The sequence below is a fragment of the Lepisosteus oculatus genome, chromosome 5, assembly GCF_040954835.1.
Source record: "Lepisosteus oculatus isolate fLepOcu1 chromosome 5, fLepOcu1.hap2, whole genome shotgun sequence".
NCBI classification, from domain to species: Eukaryota; Metazoa; Chordata; class Actinopteri; order Semionotiformes; family Lepisosteidae; genus Lepisosteus; species Lepisosteus oculatus.
Window position 1 is genome coordinate 54,026,952 of NC_090700.1, and position 23,141 is coordinate 54,050,092.

Below are 23,141 nucleotides of genomic sequence, written 5' to 3' on the forward strand. Positions count from 1 at the left end.
CTATTATATCAGCCAGCTGAGTTCAAGAAGGGCTGTGTGAAACCGATTCAAGAATTCCATTTTCAACACTCACCCCACAGTAAAACAATGTACCGCAGTGGTATGAAATACACTATAATTGTCGCCACAGTGAGGACCAGGCAAGCAAGACCAGACAAGAATGGCACCGACCAGTTGAAAGTGCTGCAAATTAAAAAGACGAGACACATCAGAGACACATCAGAGAGGTGTTTAGCTGGACATACACTGGACATGGCTAACAAAGAGCAGAGTGGAAACCTACAATCCTGCAAAAATAAATAAATCATCTTGCAGGATCAACTAAACAGATCTGAAGTCTGAAGGTTTGGGGAAATTGTTGTATTTAACAGCCACTTAAAGAAACTCAATAGTAATTTTTTTGAGTTGAGAAAAAATAAACAGCATTTAGATAATGTCAGCTACAAAAATGCTCCAGTTTCAGTACCAGAATACTGCATTCATAACATAAAACAGATATTCAAACTTACTTTTTAATTCTTTCCCCAAAGCATGCGATCTCTTCTAGGAGGTTTTGAACAGTGATCACAATGTCCTGAACCATGTGGATCTTTTCCATCAACCCTCTTTTCTCCGATTCCTAAAAAAGGCACAAGGACAGGTAAAAATGGGATCTGTAGGGTAACAGAGGAACAGGAAGATAGTTTTTTTAATCCAATAAGCGATGATGAGTAATTCTGGGAAACACTGGACAGATATGGGGCAGAGATTTTACCAACAGCTGTTGAGATTTGCGATTCAATGTGAGCTGAAAGCTGTTTACAGTCAAAAACTGTCATGAGAGACAGTGGGAATTCAGCCTCAGTAAGGCAGGTTCACTGAAACAAGTACAAACACTCTGCAGGGTTAAAGAAGAAATGGGAAAATATATAGTTGTCACCACAGTGTAAATATTGTGGCTGCCTGCAATCTGGCAGCATCTGATATCACTTCAAAACCAGACAGCAAGCAGGAGAAGTGACCAATACTGCAGAGAATGAATGTTCAATCCACACGTGTCTCCACAGGACATGTCTGCTCTTGCTGTGACAATCCGGACCCAGCTCCAGCCAGCAGTCTCTGCTGCCTCTCTCTTCACACCTTTCCCAGTGAGAGAGATGGTGTGGGAGAACACTCCGCAACAGCCAGAACCGGCTTGTCATCACACAGGAAAAATCGATGGCCACTCGGAATGCGTGCTTGCACTACAATTGTGGTAAAGCAATGCTATGCTATAATGAGATACAGCAATGAGAGTTGAGAAGCAAAAAGTACATCTCAGTCTCTTCCACCCCCAGAAAAGTGGTGATAGACTATGATACAACACACCCTGCATGTGTTATTGTTCTAAAAACAATGGTTCTGAAGGAACTCAAAGACAAAAGGCACCAAATACATACAGAGGATTTTATAATGAGAACAAATGTGCTACTTTTAGATATGTATACTCACTTCGTACTGGGATGAGTCAATAATAAACACAATGTAAGAGGTAGTACTTTTTGAACTTTTAAACCTTGCAATTGATTTCTGGGCACATGCTAACACTTCTGGTGGAAGCTAAGCCTTGAAAGAAGCATGCTTGCCCACAGGGCAGAGGAGCCCAACTAAAATGAGAACATTTTTTCAAGGACGCTGTGTGTAGAGACGTCTTCCAGACAGCTCCATGAAAACACAAACAAAAAACATGAATTAAAAGTTCTGGCTGAGTGGTGAATCACTGGTGGGAGTCCAGACAATGTCATTTTGGTTTCTCCAATCTGCTGGGTGTGGCGAGTTTGCCGGACCGCAGACACCTATGAGGGGCCGGTCTCCTGTGAGCCCCTCCAGTTGACACGAAGTGCTCTGCAGGCACCGTGGGACCCCAGTGTGACAGGCGACTGACTGGAGGGGATGCTCGCCTTCCCACTGCACTCTTGCTTGTCCCAGGACTGCAGAGGCCAGGCTGATCACTTACTGATATTTTCAAAGCAAGGGAAAAATTGTTCTTTTTAAAAAAAAAATGTAACACAGCTTTCCAAAACATTTCAATGGTTTAGTATTTTCTCCCCAGTTTGAATCGACTTCCACTGTTCAGTGACCAATGCTGGGAAAAGTGCTTATGAAAAACAGATTTTCTGTACTGCTGTTTTGTGGCTGGTCCATTATTATATGAATGCAGCCATGCCCCAGTGCACTTATAGCCAAATAGCTTGATAGATTGTTTTTTACCTCTCATGTGGACCAGAGGTTTATATTTCTTTTTTTTATTTCGGCTCTACAGATGGGGAAAGAAACCAGCTCTGCAATCTGCCGCCTGAACAGATGTGATCATGTCGGGGAAGAAACTGCACCAGGGGTAAACCGTTCCGAAACTCATCAGTGAAGCTTTCCAGAGAAAAAGAGGAGGACGAGATATCAAAAAGTAATGCAGGCTAAAAGAGAGGCTGAGAATTTTCACTTCAAAAGGAGGAAATAATGAAAGGAATGACAAGAGGGAGAGAAAGAGAAGGGAGAGAAAACAGCCATCTGATGTTTCTTGTCATTAGAGGCTTGAAGATGTGTGTATGTTTCTGGTGGGGGAAAAAAAGGACAGGGACGCTCAGTGTGACAGCATCCAGACGGAGCAGTTTATCAGAACTTCAGGAGCCAGCCCATGGGAACCGCAGAGAAGCCACAGCCGGCCAGCCGCCAGCCGGGATCCTCACATCCAGCTCCGGCTCGGCTTGCCTGGCACGGACAAGAATTCCCAGAAACAACCTCACCGACAAGCGGAGTCAGCTGCAATTCTTTTTTTTTTCCAAACTAAGAAAACTGTCCTCTTTTTCCAAAGCTAGTCACATAATCTCATAAAGGCAAAAGTTGCAATAGATAATGGAAAAGAATTCTGAAAGATATAGATATTTCACTTACATACAGTATGTCCTTCCTAAGCTAACTGGATTTTGAGGAGAGTGCAGCTGAATAGCTCATATTCTTCAGCTCTTACAGCCACAAGTGTTGGCACAGTTGTTAAATGTGTATATTTCTCCTTACAATATGGTCTGTCATATTGTTTTAAAGATTTTCTGGGAGTTGAAAAAGCAGAACAATTACTAGTCCGGGACAAAAATATTGGGAAAACTACTGAATCTACTCAAGAGGTACAATGTGTATGCCACCTCAAACGAAAGAAATGTTATTTCTTAAAAATCTGCACTTTTGTAAAACTGAATAGATAGCTGAAATTCATGATCTTGAAATGCTGACCTCTTTAAAACTACCTCCTGTATCCTCTGTCACCTCCGCCCTGCAAAGCCAAGAAGCACAGTGGTGTGGTGTACTGGTGTGCACAGGTGGCTCCCTCTGTTGCCTCACAGCCTAACTCCCGGGTTCGATGCACGATAAGGAGATTCTTGATGGCTGTGCCTGTGCTCAAGGCATTCGAGGGTTAATGGTAACAAGTTAAGGTTTTGGTTGTACCACATACAAAAGATAACTTGTGTCACATATTGGCTCAGCGAAAGATGGAGAAAAAATAAATGCCATCACACAGCTTTCATGTTAATAAAGAGCAAAAAAAAAATACAAGCAGGAGCTCAGTAAGCATTTGCATCAATGAGCTTCAAGGATTATTTCAATATATCTCCCCAAACACCTTTGAAGTCCTCCATCTTTTGGTGTCTCATGCAGAAAAACCTTTCATTGCTCATTTGAAGATCCTAATCTGCGCATATTCCTTTTTTTTGTGGAGTTCCTTGAAAAATGTTTCATTACCTCAAGACAAAATAAATTCCCAGCTCCCTCAGAAGTAAAAAGGAAGTTTTTTGTTGCTAAGGGGACAGATTTCAAAGTTCTCTAATGTCTTCTGATTAGAGAACCCATGTCAGCTTGTAGTTATACTTTAGCAAAAATTATAAATGCAACATTTCAAGGCAACCTCCTAAATGAATAGATTTGATCTGCAGTACAAAAGGTAAATAACTTGAGATTTGAAAGCTGAATTTTGGGCCCAGTTGTTGATAAATGTAACATAAATGCTCATTTATCTTTCCTTTCATTTTGTCAGCTACATCTGATTTTGATTGTAAAGAGCTGCATCTTCTAGCACAAGTGTAGATGAATAAGCCACTTAAAAAAAGAGGCACTACTTACTGTAAAGATGCTACCCAAGGTTGCAGTATCAAAATGAGATGCACTGGCTCACAGCGGACTATGCATACAATACAAAATGGATCAGGCACAAACATAACATTATCTGATCACACAGTCTGACATAAAAATGCTTGCTGAAGGCTGATGCTTCAGCCACTGCAGGGAAAGGACGAAATATCTTGAAAGTTGTGATGCTTGGGAGAAAATGTCATCCATCCATTCATTTTCTAATTGCTTCCAACTAATTCAGTATTACGGGAGAGCCGGAGTTTATCCTGTCAAGCAACAGGCGCAAGGCTGGTTACACCCTGAACGGGATGCCAGTCCATCGCAGGGCAGACTGACACAAGCACAGAAACACTCTCGCACCAAGGGCCAATTTGCCCAGAAGCCATTCAACCTACCAGTTGGACTTTGGACTGGGGGAGAGAACCAGAGCACCCTTAGGAAGCCCACTCCAGGTCCAGAACTGGACCCAGGGCCCCAGCACTGTGAGGGAACAATGCTGACCACTGTTACGCCGTGCCACCGACACTGTCGCGACAGGACTTACTTTTACATTCAACCATTTTAAGATCAGCTACCGTTGAAACCGAAAATAAAATCAGCCCCTAGAATCACACTTTACCTCCAAATGCAGCCGCACCACTGTGGGTATCACACAGCCAAACAGAACATGTACTTTCAAAGAGACTTATTTGCTCTTGATCCAGAGCTTTTTTCGATGGTGTCCATAAAATCATGCAAACATGCAAACACAGTGTATCGAGGCTCACACAATAGATAATGAAGAGAAGCAAGAAGAGAGTTACATTTAACTTCCACGGGGTTTTACAAAATTAGTTGGGAGTGTTATACAGGCACAGCTGAGTATATTACATTCACCAGCACTTACAGAACAATTGTGGAACTGTGCAAGTCAACTGTATGAAGCAGCAGTCAGGGTTCCGGACCTATAACTGGAAGGCTGAGGGTTCGAATCCCAGGCGACACACCGCTGTTGAACCCTCGCACCAGGTCCCTCACCCACATGGCTCCAGAAAAAGCACCCAGCTGTAGGAATGGGGGCGCATGGAAGCTGCCTTGGATAAAAGGGCCAGCCTAGCTCTTAACGGGGGTAACCTGAAACAGGCCTTGGCTAGCCGAGTGCTGGGAGTGAGAGGGGACATGAGGAAAAGCAGCCCTGCCGCTGGCAGCCAGCAGGGAGACTCCCGGGGAGACAGGCAAGCCGGCCCAGGGCCAACGGGGAACTGGAGTCCTTTTTATCTTTTGCAGTCACTTGTGATAGAATCTGGAGATTTTTATTTGATTTTTTTTCTGCTGTTGCAATTAAAACACTGTCTGTCAGTACAAGATGGATAGCTCTGGCCAAAGGGAAGTCGTTTTGACCACATATAATTTGTAAACAGTCTCCTTCTCTGAGGACGGATTAGCGTTCCCAGAAACTGGATCTGGTCTGGATTATATTCGCTGCTTTTTTCTTGCTTGCTTTCAATATTTGCTTTTTTTCTTTTATGTGATTTCTTTAAAATTACTAACCCTGACAGGATATTTCACATGAGCATTCTCTTCGGAGGACAAAAACGATGAACTTTTCAGAGAGAGTCAGTCTTTCTTCATAACTTCCATGGAAAGCCTGAAGAAATCCTACAGTCACCTGAACAGTAACAGAAATCAGTCGAGCCCTAACCCCAAATTAAATAACATTGTCATCTTAAAAAATGCATTTAATTATACCGTAAAAAAATGCCTCATATTAGGTAGACAGCCAAAAGCAGGCAAGATAATCTAATGTTCTAACACATCAAGAAACCAGCCATGGGTTCTCAAAAATAATCTAATGTACTTAATGATTATGAGATATTTTAACAGCAATCTAATCGTATAATAAAAATTAGCCTGATGTTTAAAAAATGTACTGAAGAAAAACAGGCAACAAAGGTTTTACGTAATTTAAGTCTATAAGACACTGTACAGACATGTATTGAAGTCTATTCAAGTGGCAAAGCATTATTCTAAATAAAATTGACAAATATACTCAAAAACCTGCTACTGTACTTCATAGTATGGTATGAAGGCAAAAGAGTATCATTAAATGCCAATGATTTGCTCTACAATTAATTTCTGGGAATCAACAAAAAGAAGGGCTCATTGAATACGTTAATATATAACTAGACAAGTAAACCAGAAAACTGGATCCAGCATTTTAAACTGCAGGGCTGCTTAAACCAGCAGCACCTTCTTGGTAGAAATCCACAAAGAAAAGTGGGGAAAAAGTGGAACCTCTTCATTTAATTTTCAAACAACGCTGCATCACGATGCGTCCTATCAGTGTCCTGAGGCCACGGCGCGACTGGCTGGCTCTCCTGTGAGCCCACACACATCACAAAGACATCTTCTACATGGCTGAGCCTCCCACGCCAGAGGCAGCGCAGAGGAACGGCCTGCTGCACCACAGGGCTTGCTCTCCACAGATTCTTGCTAGCCCCTGGTCATCACGGCAGAATATATTCAGCACATTATGGATATGATTCTCGGGCCCAGTCCTGGAGCAGAAAGGTCAGCGCTTGGAGGCTCCCCACTCCAGCATTCCAGGAGCAATGGAAGGCAACTGCAATCCTAAATTAACTCTTTGCTTACTAAAAAAAAGAAAAACAAGGCAGGCAGTGCTCGCGAATGTTATTTGACCCATTCGCTTAACATGATAGTTAAATGTAAAAAGACTTGGCAGCACAATGGCAAGCCAATGTAAAAGTCAATCTCGGAATCTATGTAATTAACATAACATCACTTTATTAGCCTTATACAATTTCTTGCATTAGGAATTCGTCTTTTCGCAGACCCCAGCTTGCTCTCCAGACACACAGTCAGGGAGAGAAGCTGGGGGTCAGAGTGCAGCTGGGGCAGCTGGGGTTAAGGGCCTTGCTCAGGGGCCCAACGGAGTAGGATTCCTTTGCTGGCCGCAGGATACGAACCGGCAACCTTCCAGCCACAGGTGCAGATCCTCAGCCACAGAGCCACCACACCGCCATTATACTGAATTAAACATTCAGTATATGAACCATGGAAGAATGTACAGAGAACTAAATTGTACAGGGATGCACATCATCATACAATTTAAAACAATTGTTCACATCCTGAGGACATTTCTGCAAATGTTCTTACAAATTCAAATTCAAAAGGTCGGCTTGAATTCAGTACAGGTGTATGAACTAATACACAACACTGTTTTATGGGATTTCACTCATATGGGATCCCTTTACATTCAACTGAATGAAGCAAATTTTTCTGATGTGGAATTTTACATCTTCAAAAGAGACAGCTCTGAATGGCCCAAATCCTACCATAATAACCGCCAGAAAGCAGAAATAGCCTCCTTTTCCCCCGTGTCCTTGCTGTTGAAAGAAAAACCACCCAGACAAGCCTATATCCATAGTTACCACTTAACCCAGTTTGTGTTTATTTAGCCAAAGTTCAGGCAACCAAAATATTGGTAATTAGTACAGTCTTGTATGAAATCTTCACTCGCTTAAAAGTCCCAAATGGAAAAGACACATAAATTGCTTCTGAGGATAAAAGTTTTCTTTTGGAGTTTCAAAGCAGCATTTTGTAATTTCTGCAATAGTGACTAGAGACTTTATAAAACTGCAAAACAGCATACCCAGTGGAATAGATCTGAAAGGGCTTGGAGGAAGTGGCAGTTTTTTTTACATTCTGCATAGAATATTAGATATTTTAATTTGTGATTTATGTATTTATTTTAAGATCTTGGGGAAACATGAACAAATGATATGAATAGTTCAGTCAAATGACATTTGAAAAAACTTGGTGAATGTCTCTGTGGAAAGTTAGGATATAGTTCAATCTAAGTTTAGAAATGAACCTACTGTGAAGAGTACAGATGACTGATATTAAAATATTTCCATGGGCATTAAGGCAGAAATGATATTCCCGATGTCAGAGATGCATCTCACTTTAATCCTTATGGAAAACAATCACACTCATGACTCCGGGTCTAGAAGTAATTCTTTACAGACTAATTCTTTAAGACACCAAACCTAAAGCTGGCTAGAGTTCAAGACACCACATACTGTACATTTCAGCAGCCATATCATTCCAACACCTCCTCAAAAATCCACTCCACCTGTAGATGGAATGATTTGCCTCCCCGCCTTTTCTGCATCTTCAATCTGGATCAGAGAGTTGGAGTGCATGCTCACTGTGCAGGCTTCCACTGCTGTGATCCACTCCAGCTCTGACCTCACCGTAGTTGCTCACAATATTTTTGATTCACTGCGTAAATTGCATTTTATTTCATTTTGCTCACCGTTAAACCACTATTTAACACTACACCATATTTTAAACACACCCTTAAGTTGAAAAAGTTCCATTAAATATAATAAGGTACAGTCATTCATTCTCTTTACCCATTGTAACGGAGAGATGGTTCTAGAAACAAAATGCCACTGTACATCATCTGTTCACAAATAAATCAATGGAATACACGAATCACACAAATGGAAACATGGAGAATAGTAAAAAATAGCAGTACTGGATTTTGCAAAAACAAATCTGACCAGAATTATTGCATTATTGACTGTAAATTGTCATGGATAAGTGTAAGAAAAATAGCTTCTAAAACACTGAAACAAATGACAAGATGCTTTCTTTTTTTTCCCCAAGAGAAAGGATCTGTAGATACACTTGTGCAGAACTTGAAATTATTGTGAAGAAAGCCGAGAAAAATTTATGTGCACTTTTGGGGAACCAAGTCCACAGAAAAGTGATCCAAAACGTATCTTTTTAAATAACATGTCTAAGGATAAACATAGGTTCTAGAAATGTCACAGAAGAATAAAACCTACCTTTTCATCTTCGTCATCATCTTCACACCAGTCCATATTATCCTAGAAAAGAACAGTCGTTAAAATATAATGTGTAATGTGTAAATATAAGTGTATAGCATGCATTCTTCGATATTGTTGGTAATGCTTCTCCTTGTGTTTCCGCCTTTCATTACACAAGCCTTTCATGTGCACAAAGGCTGTTTTCCACAAATGACTTCAGAAAAACTGACAGGGGAAAGAGACTCCTGTTCAACACAGCAACATCACAGCTCTGCAACCTAAATTCTCCAGCAAAGTAAACAAAAACATGAAGAAAATAAAATGATATTAGCACAGTTGCTTTGATCACTTCGTACGGTGCACAAGTCAGGCGCTAGGTCACCGTTAGGCCACGTCACTTCAAGACGGATATTCAGGCAGACCAGGGCTCTACCTTCACCCCCAAGGCTACACTCCCCTTCCCTGGCCTCTGGCACATTCACACCAAGAGACCGCAGGGAAGGGTGTGTGAAAGAGGGGAGCTGTGAGGTACCTAGTGCATTTATTCAGAGGGTGCAAACGGTGTTACCCTTCAGAATAACAAGGTGGAGAGGCAGGGGCCTGCTGAAGTGTGCTCCGCAGCACATTGAAGACGCAATTTCATTATGATTCTAGGCTCTTGTCTTTTGTGCACCAAGTGTAGGGTGTGGTAGCAATCTGCCCACAGTAGGAGGAGGGTATAATCCACTGCTGCTTTTATAATTCCACTTTTCCACCTTATATTGTTTTGTGTATTGTTTTCTCCTTTAATTAGACCTTTTCAGACTGATGCTGCATGTCTCCACCAACTTGAGGGCCACAGGCCTCGTGATTAATTTTTAAAGGTAGAACTTGATTTTAAAATCAAGTTAAACTGGAGCACACATGCAGTGTTTTTCATCTCGATGCAGCTACTGTACATGGCCTGCCTTGCATGTATTATTTGAGTTCACTGCAAGGACATGCCTTCTGCACGGCTCGGTGAGGAAACGGTCTCAGCAGTCAGAATTCTACAAATCGTCTGAGCATCCCCAGCTGCTCCTCTCTCTGACCGAGCCGTAGGAGCCGGCGCCCGCGCAGCACGGGAGAGGGTGACACTCACCAGGTCGTGTGTGTGGCTGACCTTCCCCGCAGCGATCTGGAAGTAGTTCCAAGCGAAGAGGAGGAGGAGGAAGAGGGGCAGCATGTAGAGCTCCCAGTGCCAAACCGTGAGCACGAAGATCTGAAACGACAGGACGCACACTGAACAGGAGGGCCGCAGGTGAGCCAGATCCCCAACACGGACGTGTAACTGAAAACACCAGACACTGTTGACAAATACTTCATCTTTCTCCTTTGCTGCTCTCTTGTTGTTCAAATCATGCATTTTTCTACTAGAATCTGAATACAGGTAACACAGAGAAAAATACAATACATCAATTCATTAACAGGAGATGGGCCAACCATGTGCTGCATTTACGACATTCTACAAAACCGAGTTTAGCCGTTGAATTTCTGCTGAGTGCGTCCTGGAAAGGTACTTTACTTGGGCTGATCACATTCTCAGGAGTCCTGAGTGTTAGAGGGGGGGGGCGCCTGCATTTTGCAGTTCTCAGAATAGAGGACACATTCTGTGACAAGGAAAGAAATCCCATGCAAAGTTTAATCTGCATCAGACCCTGCAGGGCTCGGATTTAGTCCTTCCAATTGCCTGTGACTCGGCACATAAGGTAAACCAGAGGAACATGTTCAGCATATATTTCCATCGCTGCAGTAATACTGAGGAAAGCCAAGACCCCTGGAAGAAATAAGATGAATCATGCCGAATGAATAATCCTTCATAATTCTGTAAAAGGCCTGGCACAAAGCACGGCGCAGAAACTCCCACAACATTTCACAGCTGTGCATTAATTGGAACCAAACACTTAAACCCATTTAGTGACAACCTCATGAGTCAGGCTTAAACCGTTATTATCTCAGACGGTTGTTTCGAGGATAGATGAAGAGAAAGGAGAAATGGGAGATATTTCCTCTCGACAACTGACAGATCACACAATCAAGACAACCGTGTGACAAGGGTCAGGCTTGACTGTCACAATTTAAATCCCGTCAAACAGCTTTCTCCAGACCTGTCTTGTTTGTGCCTCACAAAGATGAATCAACTCTCTGTTTCAAGTTTTTTTTATTTATTCTTATCATTATTAATACGTTAAGGCTAGGGTAATGCATATAAACTTCCAGAACAATCATGTCAAAATAAACCATGGGTATAAATGATACCCTGTTCCTTACACTCTGACATCATTATCTTCTCTTTTCTGTGAGCAATTCACACAGAGAGGCAGGACAGCCCTAGTAATGTCTGTTGAAATGAACTGCAGAAGGTTAGCTTCATTTTTAAATATTCACACCTACAATACCACTGTGTCCCTGTCTAATGTGCTAAGGGCTGCTCAGTACAATATGTCTGGAGTTTGATCCTTGAGGGGCGAAGCGGTGGCACTGTGGCTGAGGATCTGCACCTGTGGCTGGAAGGTTGCCAGTTCAAATCCCGAGGAATCCTACTCCATTGGGCCCCTGAGCAAGGCCCTGCTCCAGGGGTGCTGTATAAATGGCTGACCCTGCGCTCTGACCCCCCAGCTTCTCTCTCTCCGCCTGGTGTCTCATGGAGAGCAAGCTGGGGAATGCGAAAAGTGAAATTCCTAATGCAAGAAATTGTATATGGTCAATAAAGTGATCTTATCTTATCTTGAGCGATATGTTTACTGGTGTGACTTCAGGGCCCCTTCTGAGCAGCACACACAAGTCTGTACGCATCACGGTTAGCTGGTGGGTAATCCCACCTCAACAAACATGTAAGGAATGAGAGGGAACTAGGAAACACATGGATTTCAGCCGTCTTTCTCCTGACGGAGCGGGTTTGTTTTCCTTTTGCGGAGCTAAGTCTATGACCGAACATTAAAAAGGTGCCCCTGCCTGGCATATCACATTCAATGCTTTTCATTCAAGGTGCATACGAGTGTACCTGAAATAATGTCTGCTCCTATTGTTTGAAAGACGTTTTTATCTACCATATATCAGATTATCAGTCATGTCTTTTCACTTTAATCACTCCGTCATTGCAAATTTAAATTTGATGAATTCTTCTTTGACAGGCAGTTGATTTACAAGACATTCTCACTAACAGACTAAACTATTAAAGCTGCACCGACCTATTTTCCAGCAGCTATGAACATGCACAGTGGGTAATATGCTGCTCAAGACAACTGCCTGATTTTGAAAGAAAACCCAATTTGGTGGCATGAGAGCACATTTTACATACAAACAGGTGCAGACAGGCAAATGTTATCTATCAAGTTAATTGCATGCAAGAAAAAAAAATTATCTCCCCTCCAAAAAAAAAAAAATGCTGCAAACATTTCACCTACGTCCCCTGTTCCGTGTCCACTGAGGACATTTTGCTGTTATCCCCAGGGGAATGAAAGTTTTTGGGACAGCTAGCTAGTTCTCCCTGGAGTATCCTTTGTGCGCACTCCTGCACACTGACTTCAACCCAGCTGGAACCATGGATCCTTTGCCCTCGATGTGAAAGCTGCTCTATAAACCACTGAAGTCTAATTGCCTGGTCTCTGTCTTTTGGTGGAAGTTAACACAGGGAGGCAATTCATTTCTACCCAGGGAGCCAAAGGAGAGAATCTGTCACAGGTCTTCCTAATCGGTCGCTAATGCAAATTCTGCTTAGTGAGCGGGGCTTGGGAAACAGATAAAAAGCATAAAGGAATATAATTTGTCGTGTCTAAATTGCGCGTCTAAATGGAGCTATAAACCAAACCTGTCAGAGTGCCCCCTGTATTCCAAGAAACAGCCCTGTCAGGCCACGTGAGCAGAATTTACATGTTTTTATGTGCTAATAAAAATGTAACCGGAAACATCTGGAAACATCTGAAAAAGCCATTGCATCTCTCCTTTCAGGCTCTCACTCCGTAAAATGTCAGCTGTCCCTCATTAATGCACACAAGAAAGGTATACCTACCCCGTCTCCTCGCATTTCCTGGTAGTCTTGTGAACTAGAGACGCAACCAATACCTTGCTAAATGGTTTAAATTTTATTACCCAGAGAGCACAAAAACCAACATCAGCCTTAAGTCCACATTTCTACAGAAAACAATCCACCTTTTAATTAGCTGGAAAGTTCAGCACCATTTCCAGCTTGCAAAGTGTGTCACACAATCTTTTAGCACCAGACAGGTTAGATTTGAAGGTGTGCACCTCCCCATCTCTGAAATGGTTTATTAACGGAAAACAATCAGGTACTGATACACACACTTAGGTATTCTGTGCCACAAGACATGAAACATACAGTAAATTATCCTAGAAATAACCAAATAATATTTTGCAGAATAAAATAAATCTTTTTGAATTCATTTATTCTTACAAAAAAGACAATATTTGTGCATTAAATGTGTTAAAAATGTAAAATATCCATACACAATTTTAACACAGCCCTCCATTCTTTGCAGCAACAAAATTTGTTGTATAGTGAAATTCAAAATGTTTTTAATTTTGTTCAGTTTATCTGCGATATTATTCTCACATACACAGCAGACATCGTTCTTCCTCCTTGACCAAGAAGTTCACAGCGTTTAGAAGGTAACAAAATATTTACATTTTATGCTACATGAATACACTATATAATAATGAAATAACTAATCACGATTATATTACATATAATTATAGATTCAATTTAAAAATTAGTGCTCAGCTATTTTCTAATGGCAGAATAATCCACTATAGTAACTGTAAAAGAAATGAGAAAACACAGTTCTGGATTTGTACATACTGTAGGTGTGATGCTCTGTAATTCAGAGTAAACATGTATGACAAAAAATGGAAGCTCATTCATGCTAAATTTGAATCTGCAAAAAATTGTTGCACCATTTTGAACACCATAAAAAAAGTTTTCTTCATTAACTTTCTTTTTAAAGTCTCTGTAGATTATAGCACAGTATATGTAATTAATGATTTCCCAAATCCACATTTGCACAAGGTAGGATCGGGTAATTAATGCCTTCTAATTGAAATGCTTTTGATTTGTGTGCATAAGGAGCGTCTCTAATGTATGAAACCCTCCCTCGACAGAGCCATTTAGTTGAAAGATGTCAGGACAATTATGCATGGAGTGTCTGGGAAAAAAAATAATTAATTAATTAATAAAACTGTTACTCAGTATAGTGAAGTGTGTGATTGAGATGCACTCTCCTTAGATATCTGTAAGTCTGCAGAGAAGTGCTTGCCCTGCATGAAACAACACTGCTACCTGGGTTAAAAATCAGATGACGGGATTTGTTTTATAGTGCTCTTAATAGGATTCTGCTAAATGCATTCTACAGGTCTCCCACTAATCCCTCTAGCACACGATCCATGGCCTTACACAATAAAGCTCGGAGAGTGACTTTTCACCCTCAGTTAAATGCTTGGTTAGAAGAAGCACAGCTGTAGCCATTCCCTCCTCTTAGAAGAGAGTAACGTCTGATGTCAAAACAAAAGGTAGAGTGCAGGGGCTCACGGGCACAATGTGCACAAATGTATTACATAATCTGGCCATGAAAAACCCCAAGAACTGTAAACAGCTCACATTTACACTTTTCACATATTTCACATATTTCTCAAATCCAAGTAATTCCCCATCACACTGACTTGTAAAACCCCCAAACTTCTGTTGTCAAAAAAACAACAGTTCTCACCATATCACAATGACAAAATCCGAGTTTGCTATCAATGCTATACTGAACATTTTACTGCACCGTTTCCTTTATTTCAACAACTGTTTTTTTTATGTACAAAAACCCTAACTGAGTTGCACCACCTTTTGATCTGACCTATTAAAACTCACAACTATATCAGTATGGCTAATGTAAGAAAAGAAATGGGAAAAAAAACAACATTTTTCCATACCGAGTGGGGTCTCTGACTTTATTTCAATTTAAACTGGTGGCGAATTCAAGCTCAGATCCCCTCTCAGATCAAGAGCTTCACAGCAATCTTCCATCAGGTTCCCAGTCTCTGATGGCCACAGTCACAGCCCCAGCTCAGATGACGCTAAAAATCACACATTCACTGCTTTGTTTCGCATTAAAAAAATTACTCCTCGTGCTTCAAAGATTTTGCCCCTTGATGTTAGGATTGAAAGTAACTGCTTGACAACCGATTATGACTATTAACTAAGATGCAGCCAAAGCTGCTACTGTAGTATGTGCTTGAATACATATGCGGTAAAGTTAGCAGAAGAAGAAATTTCAAACTTGATTGCTCTTAAAGCATTGTAATGGAAACACTTTCTTTCTAAGCCGGGTAGTGCAAAGAAAAGAGAAAAAAGAAAAAAATAAGCCTTCCAGGGACACAGCGCAGGGAGCTACAGATGAAATGCCAGCGTGATCGCTACAGATTATGGAAACACAGCTAAGCAAGTTTAACAAGACTGACTTCAGGCTTTCCAGGCAGGGGGGTGGAAAAAATTAAAACACACGAAGAAGAGGAGAAAACGGTGTATAATCGTCGCTCCAATCCAGATTCGCTTTTCCGGGTGAAGTCAAGGGCGGCTAGACTAATCGGGAATGCTTTCTCAATTAAAAAAAAAACAGGAAAAAAGAAGGATATGAATAATAAATCAAAGGCCCCAGTAGCTATAATGCTCACGTCTGCCTTTTTGTTCTTCAGCCGAGCTTGAAGTGAATGTCTGGCTGAGGGCTAGTGGCGAGGATGGCTACTCTGCCTTGGCAGTGAACGGGGTTTAAAGCAGTTGTAAACACAAGGCAATGAGACATGTAATTTGTCATAAAGTTGGGCCAGTTAAAGCTCGTGTAGGGAAGCGATTTCAAAGGGTGACAGCTGAGGGAAGCCACAGACGATATTTCTCTGCAGGGCAGGTACAGAGTGTGGGCAGTTGTGGGTATTCAGAGCGCGGGCTGAATAAATATTTCAAAACGGTCGACTCAAATCATCTCTGCTAAAGAAAAAGAAGCTCCGCTCTTTAAAAGGGAAAATACATGTAGACAGTGCAGTGTCATAACTGTGCCTTCTCCTTCCACAGCTCTGTGAAACCGAGAGGTCCGCATAATAGATCTTAACTCATTTTAGAAAAGTCTGGAACCTTTTCCCCCTCCTCACTGTCACAACAGACAGTTCTTCAAAAGCTCAAGAATTTATAGGGCTCACGACTTACTTTTATGCTGACAGCCTACAAAAATGTTTGAGACAATGGTTGACTTGCACACCGATCCATCAGGCTGTTGTCAAACGGCCGTCTGGCACAGGTCACAACCACCTGGAGGCCGTCCCAGAAGCACAGGGCACCTTGGTTTGAACACCTGTCCAGCATAGGACACACACACACAGATATTCAGCAACACCAGTTAACTTCATCAGTATGTTTTTGGGAGGTATGGGAGGTGGAAAGAAACCAAGAAACCTGGAGAAAATCCACATGGAAATGGGGAGGACAAGCCTAATCCACATCGAAGGTGCCCCAAGCCCAGAATTGAGCTCAGGAGCTGTGAGCTCCAAGAGTTAACCATCGTGCTGCCACAAACTCAAGGCTTTAATCAAGACAAAACATCAATGTTCTCCTGTAGGATGAGTCAAAGTGCCACTGAAGTATATGGCAGAGCCTCAAAAGGCTCACTGAATTTAACTTCATCCTAACACAAGAAAAACAGAATACGCTTATCAGCAATGTCTAATGGACCAAGAGAATGGAGATCATATTCAAATTCAGCCTCCTTTAGCCATGCTGAAACTCTTCCCAGTCATAAGTGTTCTGTTGGTTTTCTGCTAGCCGGTAAAAATATAAACTTGTATAAAATGATTTAAAGAGATGCATCACAAAGACCCTCCCTGCCTTCCATCTGAATAAGAAGCAGCAAAGAGTATAATAAATAAAGAGTACAACAAAACTAAAATGTAGCGCCGAGGACTTGCAATTCTCTTTATTTTGGCACCAAGTCCCACAAAGACTAGAGAGAGCCAGGAAAACAGCAGGACGTTGCACTCCACACCAGCTCCGAGGTTTCGCTTCGGAAGGGTCAGGCGTCGCTCTCGGCTCCCCTGGCCGTGGTGTCTCCCTGTCACGAGCACGCCTGCTTAATTCAGCTCGTGGAGCGCGGGGCGACAGGGGCCCTGTGGTGCCTGTCAGCAGTGGGCCCCCCCCCGGCCCCTGTGCGTGCTGGCTGGGGTGTCTCAGCTCCGCGTCGGGGATGTTCACAAGTCCACAGCCTTGCAGGGTGACAGAGCAGACAGGCCGGCCCCCCCCCGCCTCTTCCTGTCACTTCCCGATCTGCCGCAGAGGGCACGGGGCTTCGGGAGCAGGCAGGTCCGTCTTTCCCCAGACAAGCCATCCTTCTCCACGGCTGTCCTCGGGGACGAGGGAGATATCCCGCCACTGGGGTTAAATATGTAGAGCTTCCTCAGTTGACAAAAAAAGAAGGTGTATCCCTGAATACTGAAATTATACAAGGCCACCAATGCCGCTGTTAGCTTTCCTCTGTAAGGTAGAAATACTGTAGGTGCTATTACCTGCTTCTGAAATTTTATTTGAGACCTGCTCTGTCTAGAACTACAGTAGATCGTCCTTCTTAATTAGTTTCTTAATCGTACGCATCAGCTCTCAAAGAGAGCTGGGATTCCTCGAGGAAGATGTTTTTCTCTTTATTTTCACTTGGCAGAATCATTTTTGCAGAACCAAAACCTTCATCATGCTAAACATGGTCATTGTCAGGAAAGGGCAGATTACGTTTTTTTTCTTTACTGCTTCTAGAATCGTCTTCAAAATCATTTACATCAATTGCCTGTGAAGAGGTGCCCTCAATCATGTTATTGATTGAGAAGCGTCTGAATAAAAAGAAAAACATAAAACAGCTGTAAATATTGTAAACTAGATAAAACTAGATTTAGACAGACAAATTGCTTTCTAGCCATAACATGTATGTCATATAACATGCAACATTTGCTCAGTGATTATATTTTTGCCATGAGTCCAGAAGCAGGCAGTACAATGAGACCTGCCCCTACTCCCAGATCTCTTAACCCCATGGAAACTTTGACTTGGGATTTCATAACATTTTCACTCCTTAAGACCTTATTTTGTAAGAGCTGTTTCAGGAATACAGGAACATGATGTGCTTTTCAGCCAGCAATCCTTTTTGCTCTATAGAAACTCCCACAGCAAACAAATTAATAAGAAGTGTAACAGAACTGACTGGGATATTTTAAATAAAAATGTTACAACGCACAAAACGTGTTATACCTCATAAGTGAGTTAACGTCCCATATGAAGAAGCTGAAAGCAGTACATTTTGTAGCCTCCCTGCCCTCCACAAACAAATGATCATGTGCCCAAAACATACTGTGATCAACAAAAAAGTAGTGCTGATTATGTTCGTGCGGTTGTACTGATGCAAAGCCAAGCACAGAGCTCTCTTGCTCGCAGGGCACAGGTGACATCCTCAGAGGCTCCGGGGCCAGGCTGCCCCGGCCCGGCTCCTATCTGCACAGATCTGAGTAGACCAGGCTGAAAAGTGGCACAGCTGCCAACTGTGCTTCCAGCTGTAGAACATCAAACATTCATCAGATGCCAGCTTTGCAGCCTGTGATGTGCAGCAATCAGCATTTCACAGACTGTCAAGTTAGTGCCTGAACAACTACCTGGCAATGTCAAAAAGGAAACAGTTAAAATACACACGTTTCTTTAGCCACTGAAGGGAGGATACACGGATCGCGGCTGGCAAGCTACAGTAGCTTTAAATTAAAACCTTAGTTCTCCACAATACCTAAACCACTCCACTAACTGCAGAACCTTCTATGCTTTAGCGTGTATGTTTTTATTCTAGACACCAAAAAGCAAAACCTGTGTAACGGCATAGGGTTACGGCTTCTGTCCGTCTTTCTGCCTGTCCAGACACTATCATTCAGCCATGACCCATTCATAGCCCACTTAAAAGTTTGTTTTTGTGGAGCAAATAGAAAGTTGAACTCTCACTGCATCCCTGCCTTGCCCACCAGTTTACATCCTGCTCCGAAAACCGAAGAGCTCGTTTCATTCCTGACATGTTTGGCAGTCCTTGAGCTCCATCTACAGGCTAAAACTGTTTTTGCAGCAAAGAACTCTGTTTGACCCCTTTGCAGAGCTGCTGCTGCTGATGTATACAGTATTCATCAAGTTCACTCCTGGAGAAAAAAAACACATTTAAAAGGGAAGTATTTTATTAGGCTTTTAACTGTCACATTCTCCCTCTCTTTTGGAATAAGATGCAGTTGTCAAGCTTTAGACTCACAGATCCTAGAGTCATTACAGTAATATAAACATGCAATAAAAACCCTGGGAATTTTTTAGGAGGGGTGATTTTACCAGAATGTTATTTTCAGGCCATTTAATTACACAGTATCCATACATATATAAAAATAAACAAGCACCAGAAAGTGTCATCTGAAGAGGACATCAAACAGCACTACTTCTCAGGCACTTATTTAAATTACGTAATCAAATTCACTAACTCGCAGGCCCTCCAAATAATGACTACAGCCAGAAAGGCTCCTTTCTGTTCAAAGAAAGGCATTGTCCTGATTCATAATAACCATCTGCAACCACAAAGTTTCCAGAAAAAACTTTTTTTTGTGAAGTTAACATAATATAAACAATGGATTCTTAATATCTTAATATATTCTTAATACTGAAGATCTGCATGAAGTGGCCAGTTGTAACTTTAGCCACATGAACAGCACTGCATTTCCAAGATGTAAGCCTTGTATTACCTGTGCCCTATAAATAAGGGTCTTAACCTGATACCACAGTGATGGCTTTCAAGTGTTCAGAAATTAGAAAGGACATTATAAGCGATCACATCGTCTACCTCAATCCAATTAATCCAATTAATTATTATGAAAAACAGAGTTAAACTTATTTGTACTAAGTAAAAACAATTCAATAGTAATCTTTAATGTGACAGGTTCTAGACAAGCATAAGTACTTTCCAAAGTCTTGTGCTTCCCTATAGCACTGGAGTACATACTATGCAGTAATTGTGTTAATATTTACAACAGGGGAAAGTGTGACTCGCTACACATCTGAGATGCAATCAATGGCCATCTAATAGGAGCTGACTCGGTGATAAACTGTAGTATATAAATACTACTATTTTCATATACTGTACATGCATGGAACCCTGCTCTTTAGACATGTTTCAAACACAAACATAAGTGCAAATGTCTCAGAAGAAGGAGCAGCTCCTGGTCAACACCTGCCCAGCTGTGCGTGGCTGAGAATGACAGGACTGTCAGTGTGGACATTGGCACAGTGAGCCTCTTGCTCTCTGCTGAGAAGCACGTATGTGCGCAACATTCCCAGGGCCCCGAGCTTCCAGATGCCTAGAAAAAACGCAGCACAACTAGACCTGGGAATTTTTCTTCCTGCGCCCTCCTCCTGATAAACAGGAGCACGGAGTCCGCAGTGCTTCACAGACAGACTCACACTTTCCAAAGGCAAGTTGGTGCTCCAGAACAATTCTACACCTCCGAAAATCAGAGCGAGGATCATTTCAGAGAAAGCGCAGGAGTTCCAAGTACTTTGAAATTGTGAGATCAGTTTGTTACAGCTTGCTACTAAAAATAATTTGGCGTGCAGTGCTGTCCATGCTCAATTGACAGTCTCAGCTATCCAATTGGTTACGCTGTGCATTTAAACGTACAATTACCCTATAATAAATACATCTTGTTTTATTAGCTTACCCTGAACTAAGCTAACGTACATGTTCTATTAAAAATCATTCTCAAACCTGCAGATTTTTATGATGCAGACCAGATCAATGCATATACTGTACTGCACATGTAATATGACCTATACAGCCATATGTACTTCCACCTGAAGTTTTAAAAGTTTAATTTAGTGGCCTTTAGAGGCCATGACACAGTATGTTGCCTAGATTTCTGTATATCAGACATGAGGAATAAAGGTAAATGAGACCAAGATTAAACTGGATCAATATAAAGTTTTACACAGTTTTACCCATTTTCACTTTAGGGAAAGCCTGCATGCACCGGAATGAGGTGCCCTAACACATCTGCATTAAATCAAGATCTACTTCACTACAGGATGAGAGAAGAGCCGATCTTCTCTTCAAACAAGATGGAAACCTCAGCTGTTGACTCAAAAGCAAGTGTTTCTTACTATTTCACAAACACCCCTTAGGTTCTCCATCCCTAAACACAATTAATTAGGTACATTCTTCCTCTGTGATCAAATCAAAGTTAACAACAATGCATTTGAAATCTGGCTCACGTCATAAAATCCCACTTGCTTTTTTAAGAGCACGGCACAAAAAATTAATATTCATAGCAGAAAAACTGGTTCCGCTATCTTATTGAGACGACGCATATCAAAAAGCAGTCCCCAGGGGATGCCTGGACCAGGCTAGATTTGTTCGGCACAATTCAGAAAACCAGCTCATCTGCAGAGTCAGAAAAAGTCAGAAAAACAGAACCATTAAATTAGAAACGCTCCGTTAAGCGCCCATCTCGTCAACATCAAAGGACGGCAGCAGGGGAGAACAGGAGAGCTTTATTAAAACCAAAGAAATCGCCTTATTCAGAACCAGCGCACCTTGGTAAAGTTTTCACAGGCAGCAGACACAGGCCTCCTTCCACAAAGATGTTCATGCTCCGGGTTCTGTTAGCTAAAATTAAACCTGAATCTCAGCTGCCACCATCACCTGCGGCGGACAGAATTACCGTTGGGGCGGGGGGATCGCTCTCGCGGTGCTGACGGGGGGGCTGCCCGGCTGTCTGTCGGGGGGCTGCAGGCGCCAGCACTCCGAGTGAGCCTGCCCCCTGATGAGGGGAGGGGGGGGAGGGGCTTTGAAAGATCATTAGATAGGGACAAATAAAAGGCTTCAGATCACTTGGAAATGACTTTGAAATGAACTAACCAAGAAAGGGGGGATTTTTAACAGCAGGTTTGAACCTGGTTTTCTCCCCCCCCCCCACCTCTTCTGTGCTCTGGTGTAGACTGCAGTGTCTGACTGAGGTCAGCCCAGTATTGCCCAGGGTGCTGGATCACCAATACAGTCACACCGCCAGCCTCTATAAAAAGACCCCTAACAACCGCAATGCCTCTGGCTTTAACAAACAGGACCTCTATCATATGATCCAAATCTCTTGAGAGCTCTTTTTCACTCCCTATAATAGGCAGGGGACAGGTTTTGCTAATTATGTACACTTGGGAATGTACACAGTGAAGCTTGTAAGACACCTCAGCACAAGTTGTGTGTAACATGCTGCATGAAAGCAGCCAAAACCGTCACCTGAGCTGGGGTGAAGAGCCATGCTCCCCGAGCCATGTCTGGGACAGTGCACCAGCCAGGTTTAGGATCTCAGTGTTGTGTACTGTAGAATGTGGGGATTTGTATTTTCCAAAACAGAATTCACATTCAGAAAGAAAGGAGTTGTCAGCGATCAGAAAGCAGAATTTGGCAAGACTGCTACTGTACATTACACACTCATCCAACAGGCGCTTGCTGCACTTGTATCAATGCATGTATGCATACTTCTCTATTTAATCTGTAGTAATCTGTAGTTTCAGATTAATCAGCACAATCCTCTGATTTTCATTTCATTTCTGACCTTAATTCCCTTATTGAAGTAATTACTGCAATGAGAAGCTGAATTACCCATTTTTTTTAGCTGCTAATCAGTTACTTTTGGCAAACTACCTGTAGAACACGAAGAACACTTGCCTTTGGGTACTGCAACTAACTGGTTTAAATAACACAGTTAGATTTTAGTGGAAAACGGGATTAACTAGAATCCTGGGAAAAGGATTGGAGACTGAAGGATTCTTGCTCAATATGAACATCTTTGTTATGAAACCAAAACATCATATTCAAGGTACAGTAAATCTCACACGCCGACAACAACTACATTACGTGAAAGTTCAGAAGTCTTAATCCATACCTTCTCTCATTAAAAAAGATTGAGAACCTAGTGTCTGCTGACCAAGACAAGTTTTCCTTCAGTTTTAAACTTGTTAGAACTAAAGTAATGAAACAATACAAGACATTTCCAAAAGAAGGTGATCTTGGACAGGAGAGGCAAGTGTTAAAATGCAGCACACTTTAATGT

The 23,141-nt window shown here is 42.0% G+C and overlaps 1 protein-coding gene across 4 annotated transcripts in view; it reads right to left on the bottom strand.

Annotated features, from left to right (window-relative positions):
• Window positions 1-23,141, bottom strand: part of mctp2a (multiple C2 domains, transmembrane 2a) — an 82,573-nt gene that overhangs the window by 6,539 nt on the left and 52,893 nt on the right. For 3 of the 4 annotated variants that reach the window (XM_015343745.2, XM_015343744.2, XM_015343746.2), the window contains 4 exons: window positions 10,099-10,218; window positions 8,997-9,038; window positions 510-619; window positions 74-183 (listed from right to left, as the gene is read on the bottom strand). In XM_015343745.2, the coding sequence (XP_015199231.2) occupies window positions 74-183; window positions 510-619; window positions 8,997-9,038; window positions 10,099-10,218 (382 nt within the window). Of the gene's footprint in view, window positions 1-73; window positions 184-509; window positions 620-8,996; window positions 9,039-10,098; window positions 10,219-17,791; window positions 17,862-23,141 lie in introns of those variants that run through there. The other variant, XM_069190628.1, reaches the window with a different exon arrangement.